This window comes from Mytilus trossulus, chromosome 10 (assembly GCF_036588685.1).
Source record: "Mytilus trossulus isolate FHL-02 chromosome 10, PNRI_Mtr1.1.1.hap1, whole genome shotgun sequence".
NCBI lineage: Eukaryota > Metazoa > Mollusca > Bivalvia > Mytilida > Mytilidae > Mytilus > Mytilus trossulus.
In genome coordinates this window covers 63,561,637-63,574,675 of record NC_086382.1, presented here as the reverse complement: position 1 = coordinate 63,574,675, position 13,039 = coordinate 63,561,637, and the positions used below count along the sequence as shown (strand labels likewise).

General features: G+C 32.3%; 1 protein-coding gene across 3 annotated transcripts in view; it reads left to right on the top strand.

Annotated features, from left to right (window-relative positions):
- Positions 1-13,039, top strand: part of LOC134688370 (polyphosphoinositide phosphatase-like) — a 32,600-nt gene that overhangs the window by 15,969 nt on the left and 3,592 nt on the right. For 2 of the 3 annotated variants that reach the window (XM_063549033.1, XM_063549035.1), the window contains 4 exons: positions 227-289; positions 3,529-3,555; positions 10,337-10,496; positions 10,945-11,036. In XM_063549033.1, coding sequence (XP_063405103.1) covers positions 227-289; positions 3,529-3,555; positions 10,337-10,496; positions 10,945-11,036 — 342 coding nt within the window. The remainder of the gene's footprint in view (positions 1-226; positions 290-3,528; positions 3,556-10,336; positions 10,497-10,944; positions 11,037-13,039) is intronic. The other variant, XM_063549034.1, reaches the window with a different exon arrangement.

The window sequence follows — 13,039 nt, the reverse complement described above, 5'->3', positions numbered from 1 at the left end:
ATTGTGCATTATATTAGCTTGATTAACTTAAAGACTGATTTAGCAATATTTTATTTCAAATTACCATAGCATCAGTAACAATTGGTAGTATATTTCGGATTACACAGTTTTTACTCAGTATATTTGACAATGAACAATACTAACACTGTGTGCTTATTGATATTTCTAACATGAAAATAAAATACATAATTTTATGCTGAATGACAATTATACGTTACTATTTCAGGAATTATAAGCCCAAGTCAACCAAAGATGACAGTCCATTCAGTTTAAGATTGACAGACAGAAAGTAAGCTATATATGGAGAAATAATTCCATGCTTTCATTATGTAGTATAATACTTTAGTAGTTTCATAAAGAAACAAGATTCAAAGCAAAACATAGTTCTAATTATATTACTGAAGCTTTGTTTGTTAATCTCTTAATTCATAATCATTATAGAATATATAGAAAAGTTAATTAACAAGCAGAATTTGTTAGAAAACGTTTATTTTTTAAAATAATTTCCCATGTACTGTGGAGTCATTTATTTTTGTGGATTGAGGGAAACTTGCACTTTCATGGATATTTGATTTCATGGTTTTGCCAATGTCTGCATACAAAACTAAAAATTTTGTTATTTGTTAAACATTTAAATTTATGGTTCACATATGCCCACAAAACCCACGAAAAATGGTATCCAACGAGAAATAGTGAATCCACAATACCTCATTTCAAAAACGAAAAATTTACTTCTGATTACAGCATAACTATTTCTTTAAATATTATTTTATAAAATCAACTTTTAACTTGAGACTTATTCTATTCATCATGCACACAATATACAGGAGGTAAACAACAGACAATGATTTTCCTTTGAATCAGAATATAATCAGGATTACAGTGGAGTTTGAGAAATAATCAATAAAATAAAATTACAAATAAAGGAATTTTCCCATTGCTTTATAATGAATATTAATATATAGTCATATGAAACGAGTGACTGGTGAAAAATAATTTTTATCTAATTCTTGAACCAATGCATGTATATATCAGCAACTAAGTCTTTTGTGCACGATTTTATTATTTTTTATGCAAAAATTTAAATCATCAAGTTTTTTCTGTGTCTGTTATGATGTGAAAATATAACAGCTAATCAATTGCCATATTTTGAAGCCAAAGTTAACAGATAGTCACCTTATAATAAACAATCAACAAAGAAGCAAATATATTGAACACGTGTATAACATGTACAATCAGATAATAGTTTATTTCGAGGACAGATCAATGAGTATTGCAATCACCTGCTTTTTACGAGAAGGGTCACAGTAAGGTCACTTGCATACAGAAAAAGCTCGACATACATATAGTGATCCAGCGGCGGCTACGGCGTTAGCTAACTTCTTAAAAGCTTTATATTTTAGAAGCTGGAAGACCTGGATGCTTCATACTTTGTATATAGATGCTTCATGTTACAAAGTTTCCGTCAGTCACATGTCCAATGTCCTTGAGCTCATTTTCATGGTTCAGTGACCACTTGAAAAAAAAGTTCAGATTTTTTGTAATGTTAAATTCTCTCTTATTATAACTGATAGGATAACTATATGTTGTATGTGCGTACCTTTCAAGGTCTTCATGCCTGTCAGACAGTTTTCACTTGACCTTGACCTCATTTCCTGGATCAGTGAACAAGGTTAAGTTTTGGTGGTAAAGTCCATATCTCAGATACTATAAGCAATAGGGCTAGTATATTCGGTGTATGGAAGGACTGTAAGGTGTACATGTCCAACTGGCAGGTGTCATCTAACCTTGACCTCATTTTGATGGTTCAATGGTTATAGTTAAGTTTCTGTGTTTTGGTCAGTTTTTCTTATACTTTATGCAATAGGTCTACTCTATTTGTTGTATGGAATAATTGTAAGATGTACATGTCTAGCGGGCAGTGTCATTTGACCTTGACCTCATTTTCATGGTTCAGTGGTTATAGTTTAGTTTTTGTGTTTTGGTCTGTTTTTCTTATACTCTATGCAATAGGTCTACTATATTTGTTGTATGGAATAATTGTAAGATGTACATGTCTAGCGGGCAGATGTCATTTGACCTTGACCTCATTTTCATGGTTCAGTGGTTATAGTTAAGTTTTTGAGTTTTTTGGTATTTTTATCTAATATTATATGCCAAAGGTCAACTATATTTGGTGTATGGAAATATTTTATGATCTATATGTCAGTCCCGCACGTTTTATTTGACCATGACCTTAATTTCAGGGTTTATTGCACAGTGTTAGGTTTTTGTGTTTTGGTCTATTTTTCTTAAACTATAAGTAATAGGTCAACTATATTTAATGTATGGAAGCACTGTTAGCTGTACATGTCTCCCTGGCATGGTTCATCTGACCTTGACCTCATTTGATGCTGTGTGTGTCTTTGTTTAGCTATCTTGGTTAATGTTAAGTTTATGTGACAGTTGTAATAAAGCTTTATACTTAAAACTATCAAAATAATATCAATGATTAGTAAAGAAGGCGAGACATTTCAGTGTGTGCACTCTTGTTTTTTAAAAGTGTAAAATTGTAAAATTATTTTGTTAGATTCTAACTTAACAAATACATGATCAAAATCAGAAGTTTATCAGGGTCACCTAAGAATTGGGATTAAAAGAAATGATGAAAATAATTCATCATTAATATTGTAGTGTTTGATTAGAGTATGTGAGGTAATATAATGTTTGCCTTACTACAGTACATTTAATAGAATTGAGAATGGAAACAGGCAATGTTTAAACAAAAACAAAAAACCAACCAAACCAAAGAGCCACCAATGGGTCTTCAACATGGCGGTTAATTCACACTTTATGACAATAACACTGACTTGATCAGAATGAGTTTTTTATGTCTTGCTGCAAAGTTGCAGTTAATAATGAAAGACTTTATAGGGATTACAAATTGGTGTTACCAGCATTTACTTTTTGTACAAGGTTTTTTTTAATGTCCGGAGGGTGGAATATCTAACTACTTTAATCCTTGTACACATGCCTTATTTTTCTAAGTTTCTATCTGTCATATGTCATTGACCTCATTTTCATGGTTCCAAGACATGTTAATATGGCCAGAATTGTTCGATTTTAGTATTCATTGTCTTTATGAATAAAGGATGATTTTTATGCCCCAAAATGGGGCATACAGTTTTTCGGTCTGTGCATCCGTTTGTAAGTCTGTCCTGCTTCAGGTTTAAGTTTTTGGTAAAGGTAATTTTTGATGAAGTTGAAGTCCAATCAACTTGTTGAAAATTAATACACATGTTCCCTATGGTATGACATTTCTTATTTTAATGCCAAATTCATTTTTTTGGTCCCAATTTCACGGTCACTGAACAATGTAAACATTAAAAAAATCTACATCATATAATGACATATTTTTACCAGATGAGCGATTCAGGCTCTTGGGAGCCTCTTGTATTATAATGTAAATGAATACTGTTTGTATTTATGCTTTATAAACTAACATTTTAATATTTAGTTTTTATGTCTTATAATACATGTACTTTATAGCAAAGGAAGAACTAAAAAACTCTTCAGGTTTGTTACACCAGAAAAGCTTTTGCTTGCTTGATGTTATAACTTTAAACCTTTATTAAATAAAACCTTCACTTTCCAAATGATGCAGATGCAAATGGTTCTCCATGTGAAATTTTGGTTTTGTATTTCATTACAGGGATCCATCAAGTGTGGCTTGAAAACTCTGTTGCACTTGATAAGGAAGTCCAGTCTGATGATTGCCAATGGTTGATTCAGATGCTTTCCTGGTCATGTCATTGGTTGATTCAGATAGGTTCCTGGGTCATGTCATTGGTTGATTCAGATGCGTTCCTTGGTGGTGTCATTGGTTGATTCAGATGCGTTCCTTTGATGGTGTCATTGGTTGATTCATATGTGTTCCTGGGTCATGTCATTGGTTGATTCAGATGGGATCCTGGGTCGTGTCATTGGTTGATTTAGATGGGTTCCTGGGTCTTGTCATTGGTTGATTCAGATGCGTTCCTGGGTTGTGTCATTGGTTAATCCAGATGGGTTCCTGGGTCATGTCATTGGTTGATTCAGATGCGTTCCTAGGCGGTGTCCTTGGTTGATTCAGATGTGTACCTGGGTTGTGTCATTGGTTGATTCAGATGTGTTCCTTGGTTGTGTCATTGGTTGATTCAGATGGGGGGGTTTCTGGGTCGTGTCATTGGTTGATTTAGATGGATTTTGGGTTGTGTTATTGGTTGATTCAGATGGGTTCATGGGTCGTGTCATTGGTTGATTCAGATGCGTTCCTTGGTTGTGTGATTGGTTGATTCAGATGGGTTTCTGGGTTGTGTCATTGGTTGATTCAGATGGGTTTTGGGGTTGTGTCATTGTTGATTCAGATGGGTTCCTGGGTCGTGTCATTGGGTGATTCAGATGGGTTCCTGGGTCATGTCATTGGTTGATTCAGATGGGTTCCTTGGTCATGCCAGTGGTTGATTCAGATGGGTTCATTGGTCGTGCCAGTGGTTGATTCAGATGGGTTCCTTGGTCGTGCCAGTGGTTGTTCAGATGGGTTCATTGGTCGTGCCAGTGGTTCATTCAGATGGGTTCCTGGGTCATGTCATTGGTTGATTCAGATGGGTTCCTTGGTCATGCCAGTGGTTGATTCAGATGGGTTCATTGGTCGTGCCAGTGGTTGATTCAGATGGGTTCCTTGGTCGTGCCAGTGGTTGTTCAGATGGGTTCATTGGTCGTGCCAGTGGTTCATTCAGATGGGTTCCTGGGTCATGTCATTGGTTGATTCAGATGGGTTCCTTGGTCATGCCAGTGGTTGATTCAGATGGGTTCATTGGTCGTGCCAGTGGTTGATTCAGATGGGTTCCTTGGTCGTGCCAGTGGTTGTTCAGATGGGTTCCTTGGTCGTGCCAGTGGTTCATTCAGATGGGTTCCTGGGTTGTGCCAGTGGTTATTTCAAAAGGGTTCCTTGGTCATGTCATTGATTGATTCAGAGGGTTTATTCTTCAAACAGTTGAATCAAATAACCATAATCATATATATTCTAGATTTATTTGGGGAGAGGATATTTTTTTTCATTTTATTTTATTTTATTTTTTTTCATATTATATGTTCTTATTATCTCAATGAATTTGGGAGAAAAAATGCATTTTGTTTGTCCTTTTGTCAATATTTTATTCAAATGTTCTGGTTAAGATTTGTGAACTGATAAATTCAGGATCTATTCAGCTATGAATCAAGATGATGACCCTTGTCAATTTATGCATGATTTTAAGTGACAAAATCAACACTCTTAAAATTAGATATTATTTACCTTCATTTTATGCATGAACAGCTTTGGGTAGTTTTTACCTTAAGGTTCAGATTGCAGCAACTATAAACCATAATCTGATGGTATTTTTATCCATATATGCATCATGGTTAGTGTTGAAGGTCCATGCAAAAATAAGATTTAATTTTTACCCAGAAACATTTATGAAATTATGTGTTAATGTCTTCAAAATAAAAAGCAATATAAGGCCAACTGGCACTGCTGTTACACAATTTACCTGATTTCAAATGGGCTTCTCAACACATAATCAAATGATAACCACTGAATTACAGGCTCCTTACTTGGGACAGGCACATACATACATACAGAATGTGATGGGGTTAAACATGTTAGTGGGATCCCAACTTTTCCCCTGACCTGGGACAGTGGTGTAACAGTAAAACATAAGAACAAACTATAAAAATCAGTTGAAAAAGGCTTAGCTCATCAGATGGATACAAATAGAAATACATCTAACAAAAAAGACTATTTGACCAATAGGAGTGGTTTGTACCTGTTCTTACAGAGAATGAACCTTACTGTGTCTGTACTAACTTAAATTTTATCTGCAAACTTTTACTTATACATGTATAAAAGTGAGTTTAAGTTTGAATTTGATCATGACATGATGTTATTTTTTAACAGAAATATGTCCCTTGGAATTTAGCAGCAGGAGGGTTCATTCATACAATGTATCTTATTTATAAACTTGTGCTGATGGGCTGCTGTATCAAATATGATAACACACATAATCTTTTTTCTTATATATATATATGGATAATATCTATCTGCACTTTATATATAATCACTGATACTTACTAAAGACATGTATATTGATACTTTTGTTCTTGTCCTGAACATGCATGAAATATTTGCCACTGGACGTCAAGCAATCAACAATCGATCAATCATTGTATTGATAATTTTTGTGTTGTCATCACAGCCTTACACGCTGACACATAATTTACACATTTATTTATTCATTTTAATTCTTTTTTTCTATTTACCACATAATTGATAGATATTTAGAATGAATAGACAAGTTTACTTTATTTTTCATTTCTTTAATACACCTGTAATGTGATTTTATTGGTGATGAAATGTTCCTTTGATTGGATATGAAATTTTAATATATTTCTATCTAACACTAAAAAATGAAAATAACCTTTTACAAACTAAGAGTCTTAAGGTGGTATGGGAGTCTAAAATAAAAATGATAGAATTTGTTCATTCTTTGCCAAAATGTAGTATCTATTGATATATGTTGAAAAATATTATAAAAATGATAGGTCACCGCACATTTTCTCGAGCTACAGGACGTGACAAAATGACACATTTTGTATGGATTATACAGGAAAAAACACCCTTTTGGGATTAGAAACTTAACAAAATGATAGAATGGTTAAATACTTAAGGAAAAGATAGCTTTCAGACAATGCTTTGAGAATATCAAAAGAAAAGATAGGGTCACCGCACGTTTTTCCCCGCTAAAATACAAAATAGGAAAATTCCATGTAGATTCTTTCAGAAAATGTACTGTTTTAGAGTTACTTCCCCTTAAAAAAGATTAAAACAACCAAAATTGATCAATATTTGCAAAAATATTAATATTTATAAGTTATATTCTAATAAATTGGTTCTTTTAAATGAAAATTCACATTAAAAATCTGCATTCCTGCATCAAATTTTGCCGACTTGATGGAAAATCTAGACCTTTGGTTCTCTGTTTTTAGCTCACCTGGCCTAAAAGGCCATGTGAGCTTTTCTCATCACTTGGCGTCCGTCGTCGTCGTCGTCGTCGTCGTCGTTAACAATTTTTCAAACATCTTCTCCTCTGAAACTACTGAATGGATTTGAACGAAACTTAATATGATTGTTCCTTAGTATATCCTGCACAAAATGTGCGCTTAGATTTTTGATCCGTCAAAAAACATGGCCGCCGTTACTTAAAATAGAACATAGGGGTCAAATGCAGTTTTTGGCTTATATCTCAAAAACGAAAGCATTTAGAGCAAATCTGACATGGGGTAAATATGTTCATTAGGTCAACATCTATCAGCCCTGAAATTTTCCGATGAATCAAACAAACCATTGTTGGGTTGCTGCCACTTAATTGGTAATTTAAAGGAAATTTTGCAGTTTTTGGTCATTATCTTGAATATTATTATAGATAAAGATAAGCTGTAAACAGCAAAAATGATCAGCAAAGTAAGATCTACAAATAAGTTAATATGACCAAAATTGTCAATTGACCCCTTAAGGGGTTATTGTCCTTTAATGACAATTTTTCACAATTTGTTCATCATATTTGCTAACTTTAAAAAATCTTCTCCTCTGAAACTACTGAATGGATTTGGTTAAAACTTAACATAATTGTTCCTTAGGTTATCCTGCACAAAGTGTGTGCTTTGATTTTAGATTCGTCAAAAAACATGGCCGCCGTTACTTAAAATAGAACATAGGGGTCAAATGCAGTTTTTGGCTTATATCTCAAAAACGAAAGTATTTAGAGCAAATCTGACATGGGTAAAAATGTTCATTTGGTCAATATCTATCAGCCCTGAAATTTTCAGATGAATCAAACAACCAATTGTTGGGTTGCTGCCACTTAATTGCTAATTTTAAGGAAATTTTGCAGTTTTTGGTCATTATCTTGAATATTATTATAGATAAAGATAAACTGTAAACACCAAAAATGATCAGCAAAAGTAAGATCTACAAATAAGTTAATATGACCAAAATTGTCAATTGACCCCTTAAGGGGTTATTGTCCTTTAATGACAATTTTTCACAATTTGTTCTTCATATTTGCTAACTTTAAAAAATCTTCTCCTCTAAAACTACTCAACTAAATTCAACCAAACTTCAACTGAATGATCAGTAGGGTGTATAAAATAAAGTTTGTGCTTTATTTTTTATTTCGTCAAAAAAAATAGAACACGGTAAAATGCAGTTTTGGGCTTATATCTCAAAAACTCCAGCATTTAGAGCAAATAAAACAAAAACGTTAAAGTATTTATTAGGTCAAGGTCTACCTGTCCTGAAATTTTCAGCCGAATTGGGTAACTGGTTTTTCAGGTATAATGCCCCTGAATTGATGATTTTAAAGAAATTTTGCAGTTTTTGGTTATTATCTTGAATACTATTATAGATACAGATAAACTGTTAATAGCAAAATGTTAAGCAAAGTAAGATCTACAAATAAGTCAATTTGACCAAAATTGTCAATTGACCCCTTAAGGAGTTATTGCCCTTTAAAGACTTTTTTCATAATTTGTTCATCATGTTGACTTACTTTAAAAAATCTTCTCCTTTGAAACTGCTGTATCAATTTCAGCCAAACTTAGGCTAATTGAGTTTCAGAGTATCCAGTATAAATTTTATATTTCAGTTCCTTGTATGTCATGAAACATAGCTCCTACGGCTAAAATAGAACATAGGAGAAAATGATTTTTTTTTTGCTTTTGAAGAAAATAGGACGATTCGAAGAACATTTAAATAAATTGAAAAGCCAAAATAATCATTGATGAGAGATTAAACCAAAAAAAATAAGGTTAGCGATTCAGGCTCTTGAGAGCCTCTTGTTTACAATCCAAGATGGAGGAAGACACCCATACTACCTTAAGCGCCAAATAACATAATCAGTTACACTTAAAAGCCATGGATATTTATATGTAATATATTGACCAAAAAATGGCAATAGCAAAAACTCATATATAAGATCATCTTTGCCTAAGGAAGTCAAAGAAGAATCTTACCTGTCTATAATGAGGATAGATATTTCCATATCAACATTCTTGTATATAGATATATGTGGTATAATTGCCAATGAGACAACTCTCAATCCAAGTCACAATTTGTAAAAGAAAAAACCATTATAGGTAAAGGTAGGCTATAAACACTGTATCATCAGTACATCGGATATAGGTACTAACCAAGCAGGCATGATAGATTTTGACCTTACACGGTAACGAAAATCTTTGTTTTGCTTTATCAATATTCAATGTACATTTCTCAACAAATTCCTGCTCCCAAATAATTTTTGCATCGACTTTTTCCTATTCATAAAACAACTTTAATATTCTAATAAGAACAATTAACTTGTACATGCGCAAATAGTTGTGAATGTCAACACCAACTTTTAATTTCATTACAGTTGTTGAGACATTTACATGTTTTATCTGAAAGAAACCTAATACAGGACTACCGGTAAAGTAATAGTTACCAATCATAAACCTACCTGTGATTACTCATTCCTTGGAACTTTTTGGGTAATAAACCAGTATGAAAATAAAGTTTTTGTGTACGGTGTTTAACAATTTAACTATGCACAGTACACAAGGATTTATGTGGTCAGCTAAACACCGTACACAACTCTTCTTTAGGGATAAAATATTGAAAAATAACAAATGTATGAAAGATTTTAATGCCAATTATTGAAACTGCTATACTTATTACACGCACACATTGACCTTTTATCAGAAAAAAGAGTTGCAATTAATATAGAATTATATTGGATGAGACGAGGACCACCTTCTTTGACAAGTATTTGCACATGCTTTTACTATGTTTTAGTTATCCCTATTGTTTTGGGAAAACAATGAGACATCTCTAATCATCAACCCAGGACCAAATCATTTCTTAAAACAGCAATTATGTTTAGATCATAGTACACATTGATATTATGTGAATAAAACAAAGATTTTTGTTACCGTGTAAGATCAAAAACGCTCACGCCTGTTTGGTTAGTACCTATATCCGCTGTACAATGATACAGGGTGATAAAGGGCCCTAAAAAATGACTAGTGTAAAATCATTCAAACTGGAAAAACCAACATTCTAATCTATTATACTTAGTTGTATTATATAACAGACAGCAAAGCATTTTTTATGATCCATAAAGAACATCTTTAATCAAACTTAATTTAGTTTGATGGATTTTCTTTTTTACAATACCAAACATACTTTCCATGAGCCGTATTTATTGTAGTAATTACTTATGACAGAATGAATAAATGATTTCAGGCATACTACGAATCCTAACCTCAGTGGGAAAGACTCCACGCTATCAACAGCATCAACTGGTTCTGACGGAAGCAGTAGTAGCTCAGAGGGTATGGATATGGAAGGAAATTTCTCATTATCAGATTCTGATGTACCTTCACAGAGTCGTTATGAAAAAAAGGTGTGAAAAATAGCAATACCTTTTTGGGGGGAATGTTGTCTAGAGTTTTATAAATTTTGTATCATAATAATTATAACGTATTGCACTTTTACCATAACAATTTAAAATTCTAACCCAAGATCCAAATGATTTCAAGCCTCATTTCAGCATGCTACACTGTGTGATGCATTTTTTCTCATCAGCTTCCTGATTATTACATACACATACATGTACATTCTCTTACATACTGGCCCTATATAACATTTTTGTCACATTTTTCTACAGAACTACAAAATGCTTTTGGTAGCTTGAATCATGCTACTGTTTACTGAATACATGTGACAGGGTATCATTTAAGTGAGCAATATAGTTCACAGAATGGATGCTGTTTCTTAATTGACACCTTTTATATCAGACCCAGTTATTATATTATGAAGTTATTCTGATTGATTTATTTTGCTTTTAATAGATTGAAAACTCTTCATCTAAGTGGACCATGGATCCAAGTTATGGATTAAATATTTGTCCCCCATCTAAACATGATGAGCTACACTATGCTAGGTAGGTTGTTATTATGTTTTTATGGTGAACACATTTTTTATCAGGATTTGAGTGACAAAGAGAGCCAATTATTGTTTCATCTACCACTTTTGTAGCAGAATGAGAAACAGGGAAGCAGACAAGACATTTTAGTGTATCCACTTTTGTTTAGATACAAATGTAAATCTGAATTTAATTTCAGAAGTTCTTTATATTTTGAATCATTCTTCCCAATGAAGATGAGAATCAACTATTTCTGATGAAATTTTTCATTTCCTTTTCATTGTTATTTTAAGACAAGTAAAACAAAGTTCATCTAGGTTCATAAGTCTTTATTACAGCAATTATAAAAACTCTATGATAATAATAATATTATACATATACAATGTAAGCATGTAATTAGATGGTGAAACAATTCTGCTACAAGTATATTATGTATAAGTTGTTCTCTATAATGAAGAGTTTACAGCAGCTAAAGTATATGATATTTTAAGCATTACCCCCCGCCGGGGCCCCCCGTATAAATAATTCATCATTACCATCAGGATATTATATGAAATGCAATAATCATTATGTATGATTGAAAATAACCATATTCCAAATGATTATACTTATAGAATAACTAATCGAAGAATTCAAATAGAGAAAAATATTCAACGAGTGACCGAACAACACATTAATTCATGACTGTATTACACTTAATATGACTGTATTACACTAAACTTAATACGACTGTATTACACTAAACTTAATATGACTGTATTACACTAAACTTAATACGACTGTATTACACTAAACTTAATACGACTGTATTACACTAAACTTAATATGACTGTATTACACTTAATATGACTGTATTACACTAAACTTAATATGACTGTATTACACTAAACTTAATACGACTGTATTACACTAAACTTAATACGACTGTATTACACTAAACTTAATATGACTGTATTACACTAAACTTAATATGACTGTATTACACTTAATATGACTGTATTACACTAAACTTAATATGACTGTATTACACTAAACTTAATATGACTGTATTACACTAAACTTAATATGACTGTATTACACTAAACTTAATATGACTGTATATCAATCATTAGAATAATGATAGTGTATCAATCTGTTTACCAATATCAAATTATGGTCTAACTTTTCCAATCATTTTTTCGTTTACTGTATGTTTGCCTAACAATGACTGAGCAGGACAGCATTTTTGTTTACTAATTATGTGGTTTAAATCATATAACTAAAAAATACACATATTCAATTGATATTTTATGCTTACTGTTTTAAATGGACTTTTTTTTAAATTCACTAATCAATAATTATTCCACGAAAAAAACTTTTTTTAGGTGTGTTGAAGCCTTGAGCTGTTTTCTGCTATTTGGTCTGGTTGTTGTCTCTTGGGCACATTCTCTGTTTCCATTCTTTATTTAATAGTTATAAATTGAAGTTCTTTTACTTTAGGTGTAATACCACCAAATCATGGTACGTCACATCCGGTTGCATACGAAAGTAGGTCTAAAAATATATTCCCTTGAATTTGACCGTTGTAGGTAATTAATCCTACATTTTATTGCAGTAAAATTATTTCTGTGTCATAAACATATGTCTTGGGTATTTCAAAACACCATTATTTTTTATTTCTGATTTCTATAGAAAATTTTGTAATCTTGAGGTTACATGGTGACTAAACCTTGTACACAGATAGAATAAGGGGAGAAATTTGATTGGTTAACTTCCAATGATGGTTATTTTCTTATATGCAATGAAATGTTATGTGAAACTTTTTCTATAGAACTGGACAGGATAAAACTTAACTCATGCCAAGTATTTCTTTATTTGAAACAAAGATAAATTCTGCACAATTTTTTGAAAAGTGCAAATTTAACAAAGACTAATAGGGGAAAATCAATGGTGGTATTACACCTAATATGGGAAGCTGTACATGCAGCTATGGCCTTGTGAGTAATCTCATGTGTTAAAATTTCTTGCTATTTAAGTGAAAT